General features: G+C 43.5%; 1 protein-coding gene across 1 annotated transcript in view; it reads right to left on the bottom strand.

The window, feature by feature from the left end:
• The window catches only part of FRMPD4 (FERM and PDZ domain containing 4), an 852,755-nt gene that overhangs the window by 4,800 nt on the left and 821,644 nt on the right, over positions 1-26,311 (bottom strand). Inside the window, exons 14-21 of the mRNA XM_079910629.1 lie at positions 26,086-26,217; positions 20,921-21,040; positions 14,848-14,984; positions 11,402-11,528; positions 8,849-8,938; positions 7,964-8,146; positions 5,764-5,902; positions 251-1,318 (exon numbers count right to left, since the gene is read on the bottom strand). Of these exons, the coding sequence (XP_079766755.1) occupies positions 251-1,318; positions 5,764-5,902; positions 7,964-8,146; positions 8,849-8,938; positions 11,402-11,528; positions 14,848-14,984; positions 20,921-21,040; positions 26,086-26,217 (1,996 nt within the window). The remainder of the gene's footprint in view (positions 1-250; positions 1,319-5,763; positions 5,903-7,963; positions 8,147-8,848; positions 8,939-11,401; positions 11,529-14,847; positions 14,985-20,920; positions 21,041-26,085; positions 26,218-26,311) is intronic.

Raw genomic sequence — 26,311 nt, 5'->3', positions numbered from 1 at the left:
TTCAGTAAGGACTCTGAGTTTATTGCACAGTTGTTCCGGAAATGGGGGGAAAAAGACGTGCCACGTGTTTTAAAAAAAGAACCACCAAGGACACCACACACACAAAAACCCCACGATGGTAGTTTCAGCACGTTTAGGAAACGGGACATGCGTGACATGAAGGACACATGACAGGACTCCAAGGGCGGATGGCTTGCAAGGATGAAATGATATGGCTATCAGTGAATAAATGTAACAATCGTGAAAGAACCTGAATTGTCACTGGTCTGCTGATCTTCTGACACGGACAGAGCTTCTAGAGTGTCCAGCGTGGAAACGACGGCGCTATCCAGGCCCTTCTCACACTTGCCCTCGGCGCTGGTGGGCACAGTGTCGATAAGGGACACGGGGATCTCGTCGTTCTGCAGGGTGCCGCCTGCCTCCTTGTCCCCCAGGAAGGGAGCGGCCTGGCCGTGACAGTCCTCCTCGTCGGAACTATCTCTGAAGCCAGGGGGAGGCGCGGCGATAGCCATGTTCAAGGAACGCAGCAGGAAGTCGTCCTCGTTGTCGTCCCCTTCGGGCGGGGGCAGGGACGTGAGGTCAATGATGTCATCGCTTGACCCAGACAGGTTGAGGATGGCCGGCTGGTTCATGTCTCCCACCACGAGGTCCTCCTCGCAGCTCACGTCATCCTCGTCCTCCGCGTCGTCGGCGTTCTCCGCGTAACAGATGTCGTGCAAGAGGGGCTCCTCTATGCCCTGGGCAGCCTCGAAGTTCTTCACGTCGCCTATGTTTGCATACACAGAATTGGCCACGAACTGGATGCCCTCTGCGTCTGGAGTGAGATCCAGGCTCTTCGTGTCATTGGCACCGCTGATGTAGAGATTCCTCTGCTTCTCCAGCAGTTCTGGACTCTGGTCCAGCAGTCTTTCATAGCCGAGAGTCGGGGGAGTGATACCATCATCCAAGGCGAGATCTCCAAAAATAAAGGACACTTTAGCTCCTCTTGGAGGCTCCTGTGCTTTCTTTAGAGCTTCTGGTCCTGAGAGAGTCAACAGGGACCGCTGAGCTAGACTTCTGTAGTCTGCCTTGCACGGAGCATCTCCCGGCTGGGTCAGCTGCTGGCTGAGTTCGTCTGAGTTATAGGTGTTGTCCATGTACAAGTGCCGGTGGTGGTCTTTTGGACACAAGGTGCCGTCTGGAATCTCAACTGCCTTCTGCTTTGCATCTATATATGTTATCTGTGCTTCTTGCTCCCCTTCGTCAATGAATGTGGTCACTTGGGGTACACAGTTCCAATCTGGGCCAAGGAGGTTATGCTTTCCTTTATTTTCAGTTCCTAAAGAGAAAGAGTCATGCAAAGACACATTACTGTGCTGTCTGGTTTCTGGGGGGCCTTGTCTCTGTTTCTTAACTTAATGGCTTGTAGCACCACTTTTGTGAATACGGTTGTTATTCAGCTTTCCAAATACGGTAGTGGTCGATTTAGGCTTCAGGTGCAAGGATTTCTTGGTTAGGAGAATTGATACTGCAGAAAATAGAATTGCTATTTGATAAAACAGAATACCATCCGAGAGTAGGGAACTACAGCTTACTTCCATCTGATCTCTGATTCTAGCATTAAAAGGCCTCATTTATGTCTATAAATGTGAATATACAACATGCCTTTAAAAATCCTTAAAGGCGATAGTCCAATAGGCTGTTATTCCAGAAAACGGATTGCCCTTTTCTTTGTAAAGTGAGAGCTAACATTTCCCGCTTTGTATAGGGAGATGCTGGACTTTTCCCTCATTGAGTTAAGAGAAGGTCAAGGATCCTCATACTTCTACCACGTATTTTAGGAAATACTGTACCGATAAGGTAATAATAAATATATACATATAATGTATATTAATAAAAACTATAATACTACATATTGCAATGGTGGCACCAAAACTTCTCTCTTTAGCCTTCTCCTGTCCTTGCGGGTGTGTGTATTTTTTACACATAAATGCCAGTACGCGTGCCTGTAAGCACACACGCACACAGGTAGGACGTACAAGGTGGAGCATTCGCAGGTAATGCACCCTCTCTGCTATTTCTACGCATAGTTAATACTTTGATGAATTTCCATTTCTACTTGTATCGTGAAAACTCCTGAAGATTTGTTTGTTGTTCTTCAAAACTGCAAAACTCTAATTTAAATCTCATTGTTTTGTTTGATCTTCAAGAGTCTTCCAATAGAGAACTCGGCTGTGGAGATTTTGCTCTGATATTTACCAAGACAGGGCAGCGAGTCATTGTGTCAATATTGCTTTGTCAATTCCAGAGGTGACATTTTGAGGAAATGTTAGGGTCACAAATTGTCCCATTTGTTTCCTCAAATTGCCCTCTGGCCCAAGTTTGAATAATACTGAAATCAGATATACAAGAGATATGGGAAAAAAAATCAGTTTTACTGAAGAGGTTTTGGCTCTCTCCCAAATATACGATGGACTCAATGCTGCACAATGTTCCGAGTCATTTTATTCAATACATATATTTTTATGAAGAGCAGGTAAAGATGAAATTTTGAAGACACTGAGTTACACACCAGCCATACTTACGTGCTACCTTATAATAAATACACCTGTCGGGGTTCAGCACTGTTTTATTAACAATGACATGGATTATGACTGGCTCTGTGTGAGTGAGTGAGTGAGTGAGTGTGTGTGTGTGAGTGTGTGTGTGTGTGTGTGTGTGTGTGTGTGTGAGAGGAGTGTCGATTGTTGGGAGGAGGGACAGTGGTTCAGCAAAGTTGTGAGACAGCTCTGGGTTTAAACCAGGGCTTGGCAAATTTTCTCTGTAAAGGGAGGGCCAGATAGTAACTATTTTAGGTTTTGTGGGCCAACAGCTCAGTTGAGCAACTACTCAACTCTGCTGTTGTAACACGAAAGGAGCCATAGATGACACATAAGCAAGCGGATGTGGTGACTTGAATGGTGACCCTCCCGCAAAAGCTAAGAATGTGACTTTATTTGGAAAGAGTCTTTGCAGATATAATTAAGGATCTTGAGATGAGATCCCCCCGAATTATCTGTGTAGGGCCCTAAATTCCAATGGAAAGTGCCCTTATAAGAGAAAAGCACAGGGAGACTTGGGCCACACAGAGGAGGAGGGAAGACCGTGGGAAGACAGAGGCAGAGACTAGAGTCATGCAGCTACAAGGAATGCTGATGGCCACCTCAGCAACAGGAAGAGCCAAAGAAAGACTCTCCCTGGAACCTCTGGAGGGGGCATGGCCCTGCCAATGCCTCGATTTTGGACCTCTAGCCCCCCAAACTGTGAGAGAACAAGTTTCTGTTATGTTGTCCCCAAGCTTGTGATACTTTGTTACGGCTGCCCCAGGAACCTAATACGATGTACAAGTTTCAATGAAACTTTACTCACAAGAACAAGCACACTTTGCCCACCCCTGGTTTAGACCAACAAGAAATCTGAACAGGTGAGCAGGCTAAAGGCAAAGTTAATAGACTTTCCTAAGGCTCAGAGATGCTTAGCTGTGTGGGTGCAGGGGTTTTGAAAGTACTTGAAGGGTTAATTTTCAAGATAGTGAAGAAGAAATAGGGGCTTACTGTTCCTGGTTAGAGATCTTGACGAAGGCCTTTGATCAATTTGAGACAAGAAGAAAATACATACTCACTCTTGGCTTCCTTCCAGGAGGGTGTACTGATTTGGCTCCTGGAATGATTTTGGAAACACAGAAGGATGTCTCCTTCTAGGGATGAGCTGGCCTCAACAGACTTCGCTCTGTATAGTTTTTGAGTCTCAGGAGATCTCTGGGGAATTTCTGAGGAGAAGGGAGCCCTTTCAGCCATGAGAGGATGCTAAGTCCCGAGCTGCAGCTCTGCTTGGGTCAACCAGTTGCTTTTTTGGAGTGTGCCATCTCTCGCACTTGTCCTCCCTTATTAAACACACACACGCACACACGCACTCCTGCTTGCGTGTGCTATTTGGAACATGTGCCCTCACTCTCCTTCTCACTGTCGAACCGAGAGAAATTACCGAGAGGTTGAAGTTCCAGTCTCTCTCCACAGTAATATAATACTTTTTGGAACTAAGTTTTTGCCTCTTGCAACTTTATTCAACATCACATTGTGAGTCACTATATATAAAGTGGACAGAACTGAGGCCCCTCGGTTCTGTAACCATTTGTAGAATGGTAGGTTTGGCTTTCTTCTTGCACCCGTACAATCTTAACAGTCCATGGAGAAAAGGTTTGATTTTCACAAGAAACTTTACGGTTTTAAGATTTAAGATTTTCCAGTGTGAAAGGATTGTGTTAAATTGTGGAACTGCTCTTCAGAATGTCAAGCGTCAGCGTTCAGTTGCTCTAAATCTCCTCGGTCAATGAAAACATGTGGTCGTAAAAATATTTACCACCTCCTTTTTGAACCTACTTATTTTTAATTATTTGTGTCTCTTAGAAGCAACAGACACTTCGAGGTGGGGTGGGATGAAATCTAGCCGCAAGTCCCAGCTGCCGTCCAGCACACCTTGCTCACCTCTCTTTCTCTCTGGTTTTCCTTTACCCTTTGACGGCAACTGTTTCCACTTAACCAACCGTCACAATAAACTGCATGCCAGTCTGTCTGTGTGTGTGCCTAGCTACATATTACTATATATCCATGGAATAATTTCTGTTTTCTGCTAAGTTTAAAACTAGGGGATCTTCCTCCCCTTCTTTTTCCTTTCCCCCTTTTCTCTCAGTAACAGTGACAACAAAATTTGTTCTTAAGAATTTCCCTTTCTTTTAAAAGAAACCCTAATTATGGAGCCCCTGATTATACTTTTTCATGGGTCAGTAGCTCTGGCTTGAATGGTAGGGTCTGTCCATCAGCCATGTTTCCTGAGGGTCCACTACAGATGGAGGAAAAAGTTCAAACACTGAAGAAAAAGGTTCTAGAACATGCAAACTATTATATATAGAATGGATAAACAACAAGGTCTTACTGTATAGAACAGGGAACTATATTCTATGTCCTGTGATAAACCATCATGGAAAAGATTATGAAAAGAATGGATATCTGTGTATGACTGAATCACTCTGCTGTGCAGCAGAAATTAACACACGGTAAATCAACTATATTTCCATAAAATAAATTTCCAAAAAAAAAAGTTCTAAAATAAATAAAAACCATCCACCCTCAAAGGAACTATCAGTTCAACAGCTGCAGCCCTGCTTATCCTCACTTTGGAGCTATTTCTCCCTGTCAAGTCGCTGAGATGAATTATTTGATCTTTGCCATTTTGATGCTTCTGCTAAAAAGCTAAAAAGCTAAAGGGCTTCCAGGGTCCCTTCTAGAGCCCGAAGTCCAAGGGCCGGGCGATTCTCAAGTCTCCCTGTTGTAAGGCTCCCAGAATCCTGGCACCTTAACGAGGGACCAGCCCTAAAGCTGGGGGCTCACAGCCCCTACTGGGCATTCCAGCCTTAGTTCTCTGGGCCCTGACTCACCTCTAGAAGAATGAGGCAGTAAAAGCTTAGCCGTATAGGCTGAGGCCTGCACCCTTCACAATAATTAAATCACTGCTTTGGAAGCATGCAGCCAACATCGCCAAGTGATGTGTAAAATATGACGGAAAAATCAACATCTTCATCAAAAAAATCTAGACCAAATCAGAAGTAATTGGAGGGTTTTGTGTTAAATTTGGACACTAGATGTTTTTATGTGTATAGTTTTAACTTTTCAAGAAATATCCTTATTATTGTTGTCTGGTGGTGTGGGGAAGGGAGGTCGGTGCCTCGTGAGTTTAGGAAGAGAATACCTGTATCCTGGGTCCCTGCGTTCTTCTTGTTGGCCATGTTAAATATCGACCTCCTGGAATCCACAAGCAGCCGGTAGTATCCAGCCGTTAAGCAGGCCAGGTTCATGGCATCGGAAGATTCCATCAAGAGCGTGATGGGCTACACAAAAGAGAATGTTTTGGTTAAAACCATTCCTCCTTAATAACCTCCCTCAAGGGACGACTACGTTTGTGCTTATGGAATGTGAACAAACGAAGTTTTGGAGCGACTGTTTCACTGAAGAAACGCAAATGGGGGAAAGGTCGGGTATAACAGAGAGCCTGACTGAAAAACGTTCAGGTGACAACATTTTGAAAGGCTAGACATTTGGAACCTTTCCCAAGTCATAATGGATTAAAAAAAAAAAGATTGGCTTTGTTCCAAATAGTTAATATTTTTAAAAGTCATAGTTAAGGAGTCAGTTACTAGTTGTGAACCCGCCATCTGAAAAAAAAATCACAGGAAGATTAAGTTTGGGTTCGTGGTGAAAATTCGTGTTGAAGCAAAGCAAAAATCAAGTGGAAATTACTGCTAAGACTGAATGAAAAGTGTCAAAGAGATCCAGGAAAATGACGCTTCTAAAAGAAACTGTAAATTCAGAGGAGGGCAAAACAGACATGGGAGTTGAGAAAAGGCCCTGCCAGAACTTTCTGGAAACTATGAGGTTACCATATAACTGGACGTGGATCTTGGGCATACAGGGAAGCAATTATCCTCGTTGAGTAAGGAAGGGTGGACTTGCTGGTGTGTTCTTGTTGAAAGAGAGAGAAAGTGAGAGGGAAATAAGGGAGCAAAGAACAAGCAGGCACCCGGAGAGGCACAGAAACAGCGAGATGACAGGCCTCTTGCTTTCACTGCCACGGGTAGCACCCTGGCCTTGGCTGGTGAAACCTAATTTCCACCCAAAGCCCCTATACTACTTGATGTGCTGCCTTTTCCTTCCATTTCAACTGTCGTCTCCCTCCAAGCCACCCCACAATTTTTTTCAGTAGGCAGGAAACCACCCATAGGGTCTTGTCACCCATTTCTGTTGGAGACAGATTATCCCTGTTATCAGGTCTGTGATGACTGCACCCGATATACCCTTTCTTCCACCTGTTTTCCATGACAGGCTATTGTTCTCAGCATCCTCGGTTATGGACCGGGACAGGCACGCCAAGTCTCCTCTTGGACTTTCTTTGCCATGAAGTCAAGGGCGACGCCCTGGATTCAGCCCACGGAACGCCATGGGCCACGGCCAGCGCGCCTGAGCTGCACGCTCGCCCTTTCACGCTCATCTTTTCCTGCTGCACAGCACACTGAGGCTTCCCTTTGGCTGTGCAGAAGCCCTTTCCCACGTTCTCCTTTACTCTCAAATCTGCCCCTCCCACGCCCTGGTGGGCGTGAGGCTGGGAGCGGGTTAGGGCTAGGGGGAGTTCTCAGAGCACTCGTCCTGGGTCACCCTGTTTCCTTTGTGGACTCACTGTCTCTCTTTGGATCCAGTGCCTTTTCTCTCTAGAAACATCAGATACATTAACGCTGCCAAAATCCAATGACTCATCTATTACATACTGGGACAAGAAGGTGGGGACAGGGGACCTGGATTACATCCTGTCAACTTCTGTTTGGGGAGGAAATGTCTGCCCTCTGAGGACAATCTCAGATAGTTGTTTCAAATGAAATGGCCGTGATATTAAAGGGGCCAGATGTTCAGCCAGCACTAATTGCTATAGCATGAAAAGACAGATTGACTAAAATACTCAGTTTTTCCAAAAGAATAAGCACATATGGATGCAACCTAACAAAAGGGAAAGGGGGTTCTGAACAAAGTTGGGAAAAATCTTCCTGACTCTATACAAGAGCCACAGATTCTAGAGAGTAAGTAGGGAGACGTGTCCCCTACTCTCCATGTATGGTTCATGCACTCTGGAGCCGGAAGGGACTTTAGAAATGAACTCACTTGCTTTCTCACGTAGAGATGAAGAAATGGAGCCCAGAGAAAGAGAGTGACTCGTCCCCCAACCACAGAGCTGTCTAGTGAGGACTCGAGCCCTCACACCTGAGTTGGGTGGACTTTTTCTGCACCCGTGGCGCCTTCCATGCGCTGCACATGTTGACATTTTGCCTCTTTATAAATATCTGCAGCACTATCAGGAAGCAAGGCCACGTTCAAGGCCACGTGTCAGTGTCTGAAAGACTCACCTTCACGTCCAGCACATGGAGCTCCACCCTCACCAAGTTCTCCTCTTCAGTAAACATCTCAATCCTATTGACGTGGCTGAAGTCAGCTAAAAGAGCCACTAGATTGGTTTTGGTGTTTATCACGTGGCTTATGCCGTAGCGGGGCCCCACCAGGAGGGTCACTTCTGAGCGCTTTTCTGCCTGCTGAGAAAGAGACGTTGACAAAATATTAAAACTACTAGACCTCTGGGAATTCCTTGGAGGTCCAGTGGTTAGGACTCCACACTTTCACTGCCCGGGGCCCCGGGTTCAATCCCTGGTCAGGGAACTAAGATCCCGCAAGTCACGTAGTACTGCGTCCAATAAATAAATTAATTAATTAAATTAAATTAAAATACTAGACCTCTGAAGCACCAGGCAAAGCTGAACCTGAGAGTCTGTTTTTATAAGATTACATTTTCTTTAGAAAGTATTCCTGGGTTACATTGTACTAAATCATCCAATTAGAAGAACCAGATATATGATTGCAGCGAGGCTCTGATAAAATTATGAATAATGTAGAAAGTAAATGTTATCATAGCACATATATTCATTGTCATGAGAAGCTTGTAGAAATGAGGATTTTTTAAAATCATTCTGGCCCAGTGATTTAAAAGGAGGCCATTGTGCGAGCGCATTCTCTCGGCTCTCCACATTTCTTTTTCTAGGGCATTCTGCAGTGGCATTATCTAGCTTAACATTTCTTCTGATATTTTCACACTGGGGTGCAGTCAATTAGAAATAAGGGCTGGAAAAGATTCACAGCTGATTTGCTTTTGTCATCAGACAGCTCATTCAAGACAGCCTAGACAGTGACATTTTGCAGGCCTCTGTGGCTTCCATGAAAAAGCAAGGAAAAGAAATTACCACTAATGTTGCCTTGAACACACGGCCCCCATACAGTCGAAGGTCACTGAGGAACTTGAGATAATGGACCTTGGCTTGAAGTGCGGAGAGCTGAGGAGAGAAAAGAAACCTCAGGTGTTCACTCCATCCGGCGTGATTGTGTTCCGGCTGGACACCAGCCGAAAACAAGGGCAAACGAGAAGGATGCTTCTACTGCCAACAGATGGGGTGTGACGAGGGCTCTTCATGAGGAATGAAAGTAAACTGCTCTGTATTTGGTTTCCTGATCAAGGGCCGCAACAGAACATCTAGATTTAAATCTTTTCGTTTTTGGGGAAAAATATGGATTTGCTGGGCCAGAGCACTCAACAAGTCAGAATGAGATGATAGAATTCTCCACTGCAATGGGTGCGTGCAGAGTTTGTGGGAGCTGTTTTGAATACACACCTGCAATCCATAGAAAGCCTTTTAAATGGGCTCTTCACTCCCATCTTGTTTCTTCCAGTCTTTGCAAGTTTTCAGGGAAAGTGAACTTTCTGAGCACCAATCATTGTGGAAATGTTTGAACTCACTATCTAGGTCAATTCCAAGAAATGACTCTAAGAATTCAATTTCAAGAATCCATTGATTCAATTCTAAGAATCTATTGAGTTTCATGAATGACTGACAAATGAAATTTTATCCAGGTAAAATTGATCTTTATAAAGACTTAAAAATGCAGATTCCCATATCCTAAAAAAGTACTTGATTGAAAAAAGTCCACGTTTCAATCTAAAATATGATACAAAACTACTACACATGAAATAGATAAACAACAAGGTCCTACTGTATAGCACAGGGAACTGTACTCAATATCTTATAATAAACCATAATGGAAAAGAATCTGAAAAAGAATATATACATATATATATATATACACACACACACGCACATATATATGTATAACTGAATCACTTTGCTGTACACCTGAAACACTTTAAATCGACTATACTTCAAAAAAATTTTTTTTAATTAAAAAAAATGAAAGAAAGAAAAAAAGTCCACATTTCATACCAAATGTGCCAGGAAAGTTTGTTAGAGGTGAAATTTTCCAACGAGGTGTAGAACATCAAGTAGCAAGGACTGTAAAACTCTGTTTTCAATTGCAGATAACTTGCCAACTCATTTGTCAACCGTACCTCAATGTGCTATCCTTTATATAATTGTAGTTTAGAACCAATCATCCAGCCGACTTCTTTCAAAAATCCAAAGCACTTTGCAAATTGATTTGAAATCAAACCACTCACTCTTAACTAGAAAAAAAATGACCGTTATAGAAGGACAGTGATAGATAGACTGATCTTAGAGCAGTTATCCAAATTATTACAAAACCAGTGGGCCAGGCTTGGAAGAAGATCACACCAAGTCAATTAAAAGAAAGTAGCTTTGGGCAAGTCAGAACTGATACTTAGAACATCTTGACCCATGACATCCTGCTATATTTCCATAAGCTGAATGCTTACAGAAACTGGGAAGTAAGTCAAAGGTGGCTGATAGTGTGTCAAAGTTGATCACACGTTTAAAAAAGTCATTGGGGGTGAGGAGGGAGCAGAAATAAGTATGTGTCAGCCAGTAAAAAGGACTTAAAATCAGATACTAAAAGACCAAAGAACTAGCCACACAAATGATTTGTATTAGAGTCACACACATTTCTGTGGCTGGTATCACTGAGAAACTGTTCTTGGGTTGTCAGACTGTCTCCAATTTTATAGGTCCTGGATTTTAAGGCTCCTTCTCTTTCTGGTTCCTGAAACCCTGTGCTTTTATTACCAATAAACATAACTCTCTATTCTGACCAACAGTATATTTTAAAGTGTCCTTTGTATCTCTTTTACTTGATTAAAAAAAAGGAGAATTTAACACTAATGATGGTGAATGACAGAACTAAGTTTATCTTCTAAAAGTAAGAGTTAATTCAGTGGTTGTCAGTTGGGGGTGATTTTGGCAAAATCCAGAGACATTTTTGTTTGTCACGATTGAGGGGGTGGGCGCTACTGACATCTCATGGGTAGAGGACAGCGACGCTGCTAAACATCACACAATGCACAGGACAGCCCTTCTTCTCCAACGAAGAATGATCTGGTCCCCAATGTCAATAGAGCCAAGGTACAGAAACCTTGGTTTAATTCATGTGGCGTCTAGTCTGCAGGAACCCTTACTGGCTGCTGTGCACTTAAGCTGGTCTGAGTGGTAAGCAAAAATATGATGAAAATATTTTGCAATTCTATCCTCTAATCCCAAGGTCCCAGAGGCTTTGCAAGGTTCTCCTACATGCTCACGTGAACGCACACACAATCCGTACAATAAGGAGTCTGTAGCTTACAAGGAATACATAGGCCTCCATTAGAATACTGATCTTTCATTTAGTCTTAGAAACATGTTAATAGTTAAAAAAAAAGAAGGTTATATAGTGTTACATCCTCTGCAAATCTGGTGCTAAGTATTTTATTCACGGGCTAATTTTAAACATTTTAAAAAATGTATGCAAGCCTCACTTTTTAAAATCCATTTTCTATTAAGATGCAAATGTGATACCTTTTTACCGGGTGGTACCAAGTTTTGATTTGCTTTGACAAGGTGTGAAAGTGCTTTCTTTATGTTCTTCTCTTTCATGCTTTGCAGCACAGCAGAGGGAAGAAAAGTCTCTAATCCCCATTCTTTTCTGCAATAAAGAGCATATCTTTAATTTCACATTCTTGTGATGATTAGATATCTAAGACAAAATGGCACTCTGATGTTTGTTGGAACAAATGAACTCTTGGTAAGGCAGGGAATGGAGACAAGTCCCCAATTACGGAAGCAACTTTTAATTTATATTCAGGAAACATACTATTTGATCATTAATCCATATGTTTGCATTTTAAAAGAAATATATTCTTCACTCTCCAGAGAGAAGGCTAATGAGGCATTTGGTACCAATGGAAATTGAACAGACACTTTATCCAACCCACCTCTGAGTCTCTTAGAGTTCATTCACGTATCTGAGTTTGTACTTCCAACACCAATTTCTCTCCATCCCTTTGTTTATTCCCATTGTCACCTCTCCCTGTCTGCCCATGCTCTTTCTGTCTTCTCTTAGAAGGATAAATGTAACTCCTTCATGTTCCCAAACTATTCTTTCCTCCCCATCTCCCTCATCAATGGTGTTCTCCAGAAACACACAATTCTCTTTTCTCCCACCCAGATAGTATCTATCTAACTCCTTCCGTCAACATTTCTGGCTGAGGAGGGGAGGGGGTTGCTGGTATGGAGACAGGGTAGGGTTCAGGACCCTTAAGTATGTCTGGTACTGACAAAGAGATGCAAACGTCACTCATAGGTGTGGATATACAAGGAAAAAAAACAACAAATGGGCCTGGGTTAGTATATTCTTGCCAAGAGCCCATGTTCCCAACAGTGACTACAACCCTATCCTAGGAAGGTTCCATATTTTGAATTCTAGGAAATTTATCCTGATTGGTCATGTGCCCAACCAGAATCTTCTAAATTATGTGAAGACTTTCGAGAAGGTTCTGGTTATTTCTCCGGCTCCAGATCCTCTCTAAAGAAGGGTAGGAAGACAGCTTTCCCCCACTTGACCATTCACACCCTTTTCACTAGTTAAGATGGTGTTTCTTTGTGATCACTGCTTTCTTCCTTCTCCTTCTCCTCAACTTGTACTTACTATTTTTACCCATCATTTGGCACTCCTTACGGGGTACCCTGTAATTCTACTTGTATCATTATTTTACATCATTACTTTTCATTCTATGTCTTGTCTTTATAATCAGATCACAAATTCTTCAAAGGTTAAGATTATAATTTACAATATTTTCTTTTCTCTTAGTATAAAGACAGTAAGTCCCCTACATAGGAACCTTCAAGTTGCAAACTTTCAAAGATGCAAACATGCGTTCACATCAACGTCGGGCGTGAGTGAAATGGCAGCTGGCCCTCCGTGTCCTACTGCTGACGATCCTTCAGCTCTACCATCTCCCACCTCCTCTCCCTCCTGCAGTCAGTAACTCTTCTTGCCTGTTCACTAGATGCCAGCCGCAAAAGTATGCCAGCTGTTGTACTGGACTGCTGTACTTTTCAAGGTACTGTACTGTAAGATTAAAAATGTTTTCTTTATTTTTGTGTTTGTTTGTTTTTTATGTATTGTTTGTGTGAAAAGTATTATAAGCCTATTATAATACAGTATTATATAGCCGATTGTGTTAGTTGGGTACCTAGCCTAACTTTGTTGGACTTAGGAACAAACTGGACTTAGCAATGCGCTCTCGGAACGGAACTCGTTTGTATGGAGGGGAATTACTGTATCACATAAAATGTTCAATGAACGTTTGTTGGGTGAATGAATGAATTAATGAGAACATTAATTAATCATCATAGACTCTGCAGGATTCTTAGGCAAGCTAGTTATCTCTGGAAGTTTTTGACTGTACCACACTCAACCTGGTAAAATGTGGGTACAGAAAGTAGGAACAGAAATGCATTTCGGTTGTCTGAAAATCATCTCAAGTTGTGCAGGCCAACTTTTCAAGTGGGATCCAGTTTCATCTGTTCCTAAGATCCTCAGAAAGGGGAATGGATGAGGGTGTGAATGGATCCACTCAAGCGCGAGACCTCTTTGTGAGCCGAATCTCTCTCGGGCTCCAGTCCTGGCATGTGTGGCAAGAGAGAAAGAGACAAACCATCTGCAAAAAGGAGTGCACTGAGATTGGAAGGCCTGGGCTTCTCAAACTGCACACAAGGATCTGTCCCCAGGCAGTGACAGGAGAACGGAGAGTGGAAAGATCAGGGGCACTGGGGGTCAGCAACCTGGAGCTCTCATCTTCCCAAACGCAGGCTTGCAAACCCATCGAGAAGAAACCATTTCACTCCGTGGGGGACGACCTGGCGCTGGGGAACCCAGAAAGGCTTTACAGGCAGCCCACGGGAAGCTTCTCTGGGATGTGGAGTTTTAGTCAGCCATATGCCACTTGGAGGTGGAGACAGAGCAGACGCTAAGGCCTGTAGTGTTACGTGGAGATGAGGCTTCAGCCCCACCATAAACTTTGAAACATGAGTATTTCTTTTTTCTTAGCATTAGAGCTGCCAGGATTAAGAAAATGGTGGCTGCTTTAGGCTGTTGGATCACCTTCCAACAGGAAGCATACAGACTGGGAGACAGAGGGTTCTCTTTTAAAGGATGACTCTTATATAAGCTCGTCAACTGAAGGCAACATAAACTGCTTTTTTCTAACAAGGGGGGATCTTTTCTGGCTAAAGAGGTAGTATACTGCTGTTGTAAATGCCATATTCAGCAAGAGAAGGCATTTATTTTCCAAACAGCATTTGATTCATGAAACAAAGTTTGTGTGGCATCCTTTCCCACGCTGTCGCAGTTCTTTATTACAACTACCATCCTTCCTGATTAGGACTCAAAGAATTACTTTGTATACTGCATTTTGATCATCTAAAAGTAATCTCTGGTTATGCACAGCATTTTCTAAACACAGGTCTTCAAATGATCACACAACCTATAGCACGATGTGGAGTCCCACCGCCTGTGTTCGAATCCTACCCCCTCTAGTTAATAGCCAGTGTGACTCAGGCAAGTTATTTAACCGTCTGTGCCTCGGCTTGCTCATCTGTCAAACGGAGCTACACTCCTACTGACTTCATAGGGAGGTTTTGGGAATCAAACAGCTTAATGTCTGAAGAGTGCTGAGACCAAAGCTTGCTTTAGAACCAAGTTCATTTAGGAATTTAAAAATGTATGCTTCATTTTAAATGTGACCCTCAATTTAACCACAATTCTCTAAAGGTGGACTAGGTAAGAAATGGTGTCTTCCACCGAACATGAACAGAGTATTCATATATTTTGCCTCTGGTTAACACATGCTCTGCCACAAACGACATCAATTTTGGAAATAGACATACACATCAAAAATACCCTTGGGCATTAAGGAGGCAACATCTTTGTCTCCGAAATGGCTCCGAGAGTCAACACTTACTCAATGTACTTGAGGGAGATTTTCTGCGTCTGCTTGGTGGTCACGGTTGCGATGTACATTTGCAACGCCGCCAGCCGCAGGGCGATGTCATATTTCAGCTCCGGCCCAAACCGCTCCTGAACGACGTCGTTACAACTCTGAAAAGAGACCAGCAGAGGGCGCAGCTTGTCAAAGGATGCACTGCGTTGCCTTAGAGGGACAGGTGACAGGCGTTTCCCCACTGTCCCACCTTCACTTCCAAGGCAAGGAGCCAAATGTGGAAACATTTTCACCGCTGCTTGGAACGAGTCAGTATTTAAGCGCACGCACAAACACAGAGACCACACAAACATTCAACATCATCACGAGCGAGCTGCTATTTAAATATTTAGCTTCTTGTAAAAATAATGAGAAATTTAGGAATGGAATTTCCAAACACAGGTGCCACGACTGGACACGTGAAGCCCTAGTAGCATGATGTGGCTTCTGTAGCTAGGCTGCCGGGATTGGAATCCTGGGTTCCAATTCTCTTTTTCCACTTTAAGAGGAAAGAATCCCCTTTCCCTACTTTCACCGTGTGACCTTGGGCAAGGCCCTTAATTGTTCTGTGCCTCCGTTTCCTCTTCTTTAAGTTGGGGATAATACTTCCCATTCGCAGGGTTGTGACAAGGATTAAGTGAGTTAACAAGCCCTCAGAATTCCATCCGGTAAATTGGAAGCACTCATACATGTTTAGAGCTGTCATCATCAATGTCACCCTCTTGCTATCATCCAGAGCGGTTTCGGGGAGGTAGAATGAGCAAGGTGATGGAGAGCAGCAGCTCTGGACCTACACCTGCCTCGGGGTCCTGGCTTTACCAATGGCTACCTCTGTGCATAAACTTCAAGCAGTTTACTTCGCTCTTGCAGCCTCAGTTTACTCATCTGTGCAATGGGGATTCATACCAACGACTTGGCCGGAGTGGAGAGGGTGGTGAGGATGAGCTGAGATGCACGCTTTGCCACAGCGCCTTGGCGCACTCAGTGGAGGGTGGCTCTTGAAATCGTCAGTCCGTTCCAGTGGTGACTGCCCCCACTGAGACTTTGAGGGAGTCTCTCGGCTTTAGTTTGTTCACATGTAAAAGGGTGACACCTACCTCACAGGGTTTGGGGTGAGCATCAGATTGAAGAGGGGCTGAGAGGGTACTGTAACGTGTCAAGCCCTCCAGGACCACAAGTGAAGGGTCTGAGGGCGCCATTCTCACTCCTGCACGGAGCAAACACTGAGCCAAACGTTGATGGGAAGCACGGTGCTGCTTAAGTATATTCTGCATGTGTGTTTACTTATTTTCGTTATTGGAAACTAGGTTCTTGGGCTAGAAAATATATTTAGCCTCTTTCTCCCTTCTTTATTCTTTGCCTTGTCCTCAAAAGATTTCAAATGAAAAACCGTATCAGGATTTGTTTGGCTCCTTTCTGAGCTAAGTACCTTTACGACCACTTCATGTATTGATTCTACTAAATGGGAACATGTACCCCATACGGTTTCTGCATACAGTATTTGCCCTTCAGATACATCCCCCTGGGACCCTACCTGCCTGCTCTGGGCGCCTGCCTCTCAGCCCATCCCTCACCCCCAAGAGTGAAGCCACATTCCCTTCCCTCCGTCCTTCACATGGTTTTCCACCTTCGTTTTTCCTTAAAATCCTACATCTATCTGGATTGCACTGTACTCCTGTTGGAAGTGGGTCTGATTAGAGGCAGGAGACAGGGTGGCTCTGAGGGAAGCTGCCATTTTGTTTTGCTAGTCTTGGGTTTACCAGTTATTTCCAAGAGCCCAGGGTTGTCCACAATGGGGTACCGGGGGTTTGAGGGTCCAGATAGGGTCATTTTATAGTCTTGTGAGGGATGAGGGTGGGCAAGTCTCTTGGCAAAGTGCCAGGCCATAACACGCACTCGAAGAACCAGTTTTTCGATAAACCATTTTGACAGATCACTTTCTTGTAGGACTGCTATTGCATGACAGATTTGAAACAGGATTTTAGCGTAGAATTTAGAGACAAAAGCTCCAAGTTGGATCCTAGGCTCTGTCAACTGCCAATCAAATGACCTTGGATGTGACACTTCATCTCTCTTGAGTCTCAGTTTTCTTATCGGGAAAAAAAATGGGCTAACAACAGCGAACTCTCAAGATTGCTAGCATACCTGCAAGGATGTTTCATAAAATGGAATGTGCTTTATAAAGGTGACTCATCACTATCTCTTGTCCTCAGAGTTGTGACTGCCGTTGTTTTTTCCCACTCCTGCTATACCCTGTATTTAACCAGACTTCTGAGTGGATTCTTTTGTCAAGGTGATTAGTCACTTAATTACATTATATAATTAGTTCAGACTGATCCCGGAGAACTAGTGTGATGTCTGACTTATATATATTTTTGGTACAGATTATGCATTTATTACTCTCAAGTACATTATTTAAAATATACTTATACACACAAATGGCGGTCATTGTTTTGCTAAACAGAGGTCTCAACAGACTCCGCTTTAGACCTACAAAAATTCATTTATAATGAATATGTGAGATATTAAAAAGGAAACCAGTACTGCTAAAGTGTTTGAAAACATTTTGTAGCCGTATCATCCTGTTTACCAATTGGTTTAACCATCGTTGTTTTAATAGACAGTGGACAGCTAAATGTCAGCACAGCTTATTATAATTATGAAACAGAACAGTCTGGATTATTAGGGTTTACTGTTATTATATATGCTGAAATCTGTAAAATACTTCATGGTCCATTAATGGCTAGGAGATTCTTATATATTATCACTATCGAAACCTCTGTGGTCATTGTCATGGCTTGTCAATGGCCACTGCCCTCATTAAGAGCCCACTAGGCAGAATTGATTTTTGTCTGTGTAACGTGATAGACATTGTTTCTGTTTCCTCTCTTGTTCTCCAGGCTAATTTTATTGCATCTTTTTAGTACCTTAAAATCAACACTCGGACACAGCACCATTCGCAGGCCCACTGACATACGCTACACAGATATGTAATTTTAGACCTACTGCACGTTCTGTGATACAAGGCATTTTGAGACAGAGGGTCTGAGTCCAAGAAATTTTCATTGCCTATTCTCAGTGGAGGATATATGAGATGATGGTAGGTTAATTTTGGCCGCTATCGCCCACCGTAACATGGCTCCCCCCTTCCTCCCCCAGTGCTGGCTACTCCTTGAAGGGATAGCTAATCCACCACCTGTGCAACACCCAAGCGGGGAAAGCAGAAATGTCTTCGGTCTTCAGCTAGTCCCAGGGCAAGAGCCCCGGACAGGTTTTCCTGTTCTCAGGACAGTCCCACAGGTAGAAAAGATGTGTCTTTTGAATAAGAAAGATTTCCATGAACTGCATTAGATTTGAGCAAACACCTTAAGCGCTTAGCACTACTCCCGGCTACTTAAAAGGTCTCTCCTCCCCAAGACAAACGCAACCGGGCTCTTCTTTTAGAAATGCAATGGAATTGTGATGTTGCAAACAGAAGCCAAGTAAATGGCTTTAAAGCATCATCTTGTTAATGGGATGAGTATATAATTATAGAGAATGACAACTGAATGCATCTCGCGCTCTACAGCCACACGCTGATCGGCACCTGTAACTACTTATTTGCAACTAACAAGCTAAAAACATAGCACGTGACATGAGTTGCCGTGGCAGAGCCCCGGGTTGGTTCTCAGAAGGAATATGGGAAGATGCAGTAACAGATCAGCTGAGAATCAAGCTGTCCCGTGCAGTCAGGTCTGGGTTACCTGGCCTCTGGGGGAACAGGGGATATTGTAACCCAGATAACCAAAGTTTAACATTTAAGTTCATTGTTCTGGGTAGAAAACGGAGTGAAGTGTAGTGCACATTTCTTTATTTGATAAACAGGGTATATGGGCACGATTTGCCTTTTTCGGATGACTCCGGGTTATCTTCATAAACACTAATTATCCTTCTGAGTTGTAAATACCACAGTCTCCTCCAAAGACCACTGAAGTGGGGAACATTTAACAGGCCTTTCCCTGAGTGCCCCCATCTGCTGGAATGTTCTAGTATGTTCTGCTTCTTTCTCCTCCCACTTAATTTCTGTTCTCCACGGCTTATTGCCGTTTAATTTATGTTACTGTTCCTAATCTCTGACATCTATCTTGTCTACATCTCTCTGCCATCTTCTGTTTTCTTTTCACACCCAACTTTTTAAAGATTACAAAGGCTTTGAAATATACAAGAAAATACTGAGAATAGTAAAACAAATACCAGTCAGTATATCAACTACCCAGAGTTAACAAATGTTTCTTCTATTTTTCTTTTTCCTACGTTCTTTGCTTTTTATTTCTTACTTAGGGCTCCAGCAACCTTTGGCTTATACAGATATCCCCCAGCCAAAGAGAGCATTTTTTTGGCCTTACTCTTGCGTTTTCTCCTTTCTTTGTGGGGGAAGGTTACATTAAGGTTTACAACCTCTTTGAGTAATTCTAATGTAGATGCTTAAGCATTAGGTAAGTGGGCTCTTACTGTTTGATGTGATTATACTGGGAATTTAAGTAAGAGTAATGGGAAGCAGTTATAGAGAAATATAGGAACATCGCCTAAATATCAAGCAGATAAATTCCCTTATCCCTGGGATAAACAGCAAAGCGTCTCATTTCTGGAAGTCTTGCTTTTTGAAAATTATATCCCAGAATCATATAGACAGTCTGCAAAAAGATATATCTTCTTAAAGTTTTACTGCCTTGAAATGAATAATTCCATTACAATGAATATCACGGTATTTCAGAACAATCTAAGCACCAAATAAATGAATAAACAAAATAAGTAAATAAAGAAGAAGGGAAAACTCTTTCTTACAGGAGAATGCCAGCAAATAACTGAAGAAGAAATAATAGAATTAGACAAATCATCATTTTCAACCATCGCAATAATATTTGGGCAAGAATCATCAACGAATACTAAAATGAACAGGTAAAAGGATAATGAGAGTTGCAAAGTGACTTTCCACAAATTACTTATTAACTATAAAAGGAAAAGTGGTAACTTCTGGAGAACATCAATTAGTATGAATGTTGACAAGAGTCAGTGTGAACCTTACCATGAAGGGGACAAAATGACATCACATGCCTCCTGATACGATGCACTAAGGAGGGCATGGAGTCATTCATGTTGTTGTTCTGCCCCCAATGCAGAGCCTCAATCTGATCATGAGAAAACCCCAGAGAAACCCAAATCGAGAGGTTTCTACAAAATAACTGATCAGCACTCCGCAAAACTGTCAAGGTCGTGAAAGTCAAAGAAAGGCTGAGGCATGCTCCAGACTGAAGAAGACTAAAGTAACATGCCAACTAAATGCAAAATGAGATCCGGGAGTGGATCCTATCCTAGAAAAAATTGATATAAAGGACCTTTTTGGGACAATGGGCAAAATTTGGACACAGACTGTAGATCCAATAATGGAAATGGATCAGTGTTAAATTTCCCGATTTGGTTAATTGTATAATGATTATATTAGAAAATGTTCTCATTACTAGAAAATATACTGACATATTTCGGGGTAAATGAGCATGGTTTTGGTACCTGACATTCATATGGTTTAGAAAAAAAATCGTGTGTGATGGGGGAAGGGGAGGACGTGTGCACACACTAAAGATAGGGTAAATGTAGTGAAATGGTAACAACTGGTGAATCTGGGTAAAGGATATCAAAGAGCTCATTTACTACTCTTGCATCTTTTTCATAAGGCTGAAATTATTTCAAAATCAAAAGTGAAAATTTAAAAAGCACCATGGAACCTCACTCAATATTTTGTAATCACCTATAGAGGAAGAGAATCTGAAGAATATATATATATATATAAAAATAACATAACTGAATTGCTGTGCTGTACACCTGAAACTAACATGATATTGTAAATCAGCTATACTACAATAAGAAAAAAGCACCATGGAATTCTTTTATAATACATTGAGCTTGGGCTGAGGGACGAAGAGAGAGAAGATCCCAAACTAAAGAATTCAGGGGAGAAAACCCCACAGTTAATTCATCCCACAATGTTAATATGAAACATGCCCTGGTTCTCACATACCTGAACATACAGATACTCGAAAGCAACTGGATCTCGCCTTAAAAGGTCAATTGGATCCTTTGGGACGAAGCTAATTCGGAAAAGACATCTCATCTTATGCGAGCTGGGCCTCTGGGTCACCTAGAAGAGCAGACCAATGACAAGAATCCTTCAGTGCCGGCAGAAAGGGCTGAGGGGCAGAAGCAAAGGCAGCTTTCTTTGGACACTGAGGAAGGAAGCGGTTGAGGTTCTTTTAGTATTTGTCATACATACTCATTCCCTGAACACTGCACATACCTGTGACCTAGGTCACGTTCCCCCAAAGCAGTCCCTGAAATGAGGGACTTCAATAAGGAACTGCTCCCAGGAGAGGCCAGTGAGGGAGTGGGGGAAGGAGGTCAGACAGGAGAGGAACCTGCTCAGGTCAGCCCAGCAGGGGTGGCTACAGGCTGTCCTGAGGGAGACTCTGGTGGGAAACTTACACCACGGAGCCTCTGGGATCACAGGTAAATCATTGCTTTCGGGCTGTCCCAGGGGGCTGTGACTTTCCAGGTATGGACAGGATGGGCGCCAGCAGTCTGAGGGAAGTCCTCTGAAGAAGATCTGCAGATGCTGGCTGTCGTGACAGTCACACACTCAAGCAAGGCTGGGGGTAGGGGGCGCAGAAGGGGACCCGGGGATAGGAGCACAGAGACTGGTCACTACAGTTTACTACTGTGTAACACTGCTGTGGGTTTTTTCCTCAATTAGACTCCAGAAGGATGGTAGCAATGAAAGCATGACAGTGGCAACTTGGATGACATCCAACTGGAACGCAGGAGGACAGAAGTTTTGGCCCGTTCACTAAATTTGGTGTCCTCAGGTTTCCAAACTACCCAAACTTCTGCTATTACGATTTGTCCAAATTGTTCAAAGGGGCTTAGAATACACCACGGGTCCTTCAGGGTTAAGGACCATGGATCATTCTGAGTCGCTTTCCTTTTCCCCAGCACAGTATGTGCCAACTACTAGGTCTAAGTTTCTTAATTCTTTTTGCAACAAAGGGGAATCAATCAATGAACGGTAGGTGCTTCATACACAGCTGAATGAATGAAAGACACTGGACTTCAAGAAAGAAGGTAAAAGAAAAAAAGTAAAAAAATAACAAACAAAAAAAGATTAAAAAAAGAAGGTAAAAGCTTCTTCAATTTCCCTTAAAGAGGTCAGTGCGATGAAACTAAAACCATGCAGCAGGAACCCACACAGTTGTTCTACATGTAGTTTTGTGCACTTGGATGTTCTTTTTTTTTTTTTTTTTTTTGTGGTATGCGGGCCTCTCACTGTTGTGGCCTCTCCCGTTGCGGAGCGCAGGCTCCGGACACGCAGGCTCAGCGGCCATGGCTCACGGGCCCAGCCGCTCCGCGGCATGTGGGATCTTCCCGGACCGGGGCACGAACCCGTGTCGCCTGCATGAGCAGGCGGACTCTCAACCGCTGTGCCACCAGGGAAGCCCCTGGATGTACTTTTTAATGCGCTTGCATGCAGTTTCATGTACTTGTAACTACTTTTATGCAGGGGACAAACCTGGCAAAATAAAAATGTTCGTGAACTGCAATTTAAAAGTTCAAAATAGGGAGCTGCCTGGTGGCCTAGTGGTTAGGATCCTGGGCTCTCACTGCTGTGGCCCAGGTTCAATCCCTGGTCAGGGAACTGAGATCCCACAAGCCACGCAGTGCAGTCAAAAAAAAAAAAAAAAAAAAATCGAAATAAAATAGTAATAGCTTTACTGAGTTATCGGAGTGCGCAGGCACACACACATTCTGAGAGTTTACATTGCTAACTTTGTTATATAGAAGAATTTCAAGGGGAAAACACATCCCACGTTTAAAGGTATACTGGGCATCCTGAGAAGCAGTACACTGAACCAGCTTCCTGTCTGTGGGCAGGATTGCAAAGCTGAGTGAAGTCAGGAGCCCATGGGATCCGGGCTGCTCATCACTGGCTGACGGTAAAGCAAACCAGGAAGAAGGATGCGTGGGACTCTAAGAGACCTGGGCTGCTGGCAGGGCTGCTGATGAATGTCACAGTGACATAATGGTGTTTTGTCAGAAGGTCCTGTCTGATGTCAGAAAGTCAGAGATCATCTTATCTCCGGCTCCTTTAATTACAGGTTAGAATCTGTCCTGAATTTTCCATAAGCCTCCTTGAGTTTATTTTTATCATTAGTAGGTTACACTAGTTTTGGGAAATAAACGAATGTAATGCAAAAACATGCTTTAGACTCATTAGAAATGGCAGTCCAGGAGAATAACAGTCTCTAAAACAAGCAAAAAAACAATTTCTTGGAAACTTTAAGTAGTATGTAATAACAACGTTACTTTCTAGACAGAAGTTTAGTGTCAAACTGCCAGAAATTCAGGTAGAGTCGCTTAAAAGTTCCTTGGCAGTTTTCATCACAGTTAAATGTTTTAAAATAATTTTTGTTATTGGACAAATTCCTTATACTTACTCCCCAGTTCTATCATGCCTATAAATATTTCATGGGTCAAATTTTTCATACGTATTGAATTCAAAGGCATATAGCTGGTTTGTTTCAGGATATTTAAACAATCAGTTTTCTAGAGACAATACTTGAGTTTTAGCACTTTGCTTTTCGTTCTGATTAAAGACAAAACAAAGCCTCTTCTAGAAAGATAAGGGAAGAAGCATTGTTAGAGGCTTTTTGTTTCCTTCTAAGTTTTTTGTTTTGTTTTGTTTTTTGGGTTTTTTTTTTTGGCGGAGCCGCCCCGGTTCCCTGACCAGGGATTGAAGCCGGGCCACTGCAGTGAAAGTGCTGAGTCCTAACCACTGGACTGCCAGGGAATCCCTCTAATTTTTTTTTTTTAAGGCATCATTACATTTATTTTTGGCCCTTTATGAGTCCTACCACACCAGGCCCCCGTCCCCCCGCCTCAACCAGCCCCACGCATTCCCACGCGTGGCCTGGACCCGAGGGACTACAACTCCCGGCAGGCTTTGCAGCAGGAGCCTGTAGCCAGGGTCTCCTGGGAAAAGAATTGCAGGTGGGCTTCACCAGCACGCTAATTAAAAAGGCCAGTAGGGGAGAGTAAATTAAGCTCTGAGTAGGAGATACTGGAGGAGGTAAAGCAAAAAGACCTGGGGATTATTCTTGGCCCTTAGGGAAAAGGAATTTTGACCTTGCTGCCCGCGGAGTAGGAGGGTGGCCAGCGCCAAAAGTCCTGATGGAAGAGAAAGCCGGGGGTTGAAACTCCTCCTCTAATGTTTTAAAAGAAGTCTAAAAATTGGAAATCAATCCGGAATGAGAAGGTATGGTTACCTAGCATCAGAAGAGACTTTGAAAGAATCTCTGTCCAGCTAAATCAGCATGAAGCTTTCCCATAAAGGCTGGGTGGTAGGTAGAAGTTCAGGGGGAAAGTAGAAATAGAAATATCAAAAAGTTGTGGGTGGTTTCCTTAGACTCATAGTAACTGGCTGTCTGCCCACATCCCCTTGGCATTTACTGCTCCAAGCTGAAGGCTATTTACTGCAAACACCTGTGACCATCTGCCAGCACAGGGCAAACCAGCAGAGCCAGGGAGCAGTTGGCCTTAGGAGCCGCCCACCCCCAACCATGGACAGGATGTTAGCGTACGAAGCCCCAGCCCCCTCGAGGCCCTTGGGTGGGATACCTCTGAGGCACGTTCTCTGCTGGTTCCCTGTGTCCCCAGCAGGATTGCGCTCCAGCTGCCCACAGTGGAAACTGGCTTGATTACACACTCTTTATTGGCGTCCCCATTTTCCCATTTCCCCTCCCATTCCTCTGCCAGTATTTCCTGATATCGCCTCCCAAATAAACCACTGACATCCAAATCCTTGTCTCAAGGTTGGCTTCTGGAGGAACTCGGAGCCAAACACTGACCTTTCACATGTGGGATTCTGTGTATCAGGGGCTGTTCCCCTATAACAAAGAATAAACAACTCATCTGTTTCCAAGAGTGTTTTGGCACAGGTTAACATAATAAACAATTAGATGTGATTTAAAATATCAATAGGTAGGGCTTCCCTGGTGGCGCAGTGGTTGAGAGTCTGCCTGCCGATGCAGGGGACACGGGTTCGTGCCCCGGTCCGGGAAGATCCCACATGCCGCGGAGTGGCTGGGCTCGTGAGCCATGGCCGCTGAGCCTACGCATCCGGAGCCTGTGCTCTGCAACGGGAGAGGCCGCAGCAGTGAGAGGCCCACGTACCGCAAAAAAAAAAAAAAAAAAAAAAAAATCAATAGGCAGATTTAAACATGATAAAAATAAAAGGTCAAGTTTAGAGATAGGAAATGAACACAAATGATAACTTCGTAACGAATTCATTGCATCGAGTTTTACTACATTGAGAGAGTCAGGGATATCTGCGGGACCTGACGTGTAGCTTTTAATTGTGTGACAACCAAAAGGCAATTGAGCGTGATGACACTTTCTGCTACTCCATCCGTCTGGGGGTGACTTGACTCCCTGCCTCTCCTCCTGGTGTCCCCTCACGCCCCCCTCCATAAGCTCCCCTCTTCAGTGAACTCTCCTACATAAGAGGAATTTGTTGAAATCCCTTATACATCCAACAAAGACCCTGCTTGTGTGGAATCACAAGGAAAGTCAGGGTGCTGTGCTGAATTCAGCAGCCAAGCAACCCGCTTGTCTCCCCAGAGAACAGATGGGGGTGGCATCTTGGTGACCAGGAGCTGGGACACATTGGTGGGTCACATATTTACAGTGGGCACGATGGGGCAGGGATTTCAGGCTTCCAAAAACAGTCTGAGGTAGGTACCCGGAACTTAAAAGAACGAAATATGATTTTGGCTTAATTTAAATAATTGCAGAAAGCATTTCCTTTTAATAGTTTCTAGAGATCAATTATCAAAACAGGTGAACAAGTCACGACCATAACATAAAATATAGTTCTGCAGAGCCATATCCCCAATGAGTCACTGCTGAGTCTTTGACAATTCTGTTTGTGAGATCAACTGACAGTCTATGAAAAATTGACAAAAGGGAAACATCACCTTGAGGTGTAAAATCCGTTATGAATGCCGGCGCTTCCTATAGTGGGGCTGCCCAGGGCTGTGGGGAAGGTATTTAAAGGATTCAAGGACAGGGGAGCGCTGGGCAGGGCAGCCTCTGCTGTCAGGGGCAGCACGGGCACTGGGGGCATAATTCACACACCTGAGTTAGGGTCTCCTGTTCATGAAGCAAGAGCAGCTTCGTTCCGGCTCCTTCCATCCTCTGCTCCAGCATGAGGGAGAAGTGCTCGATGCCTTTGATGGAGAGTTTCTCTTGAAGGGTTAGGATGACATCCTTACAGAGGAAACAGACAAGATGCGATCAAAATCAAGGCAGCCGTATTGTAGATTCCACATACAAATGAACTTATATACAAAACAGAAATGGA

Source organism: Stenella coeruleoalba (genome assembly GCF_951394435.1).
Source record: "Stenella coeruleoalba genome assembly, chromosome: X".
In the NCBI taxonomy this organism is placed as follows: domain Eukaryota; kingdom Metazoa; phylum Chordata; class Mammalia; order Artiodactyla; family Delphinidae; genus Stenella; species Stenella coeruleoalba.
Note: the sequence above shows the minus strand (reverse complement) of the source record. Positions and strands in the feature narration are given on the sequence as shown.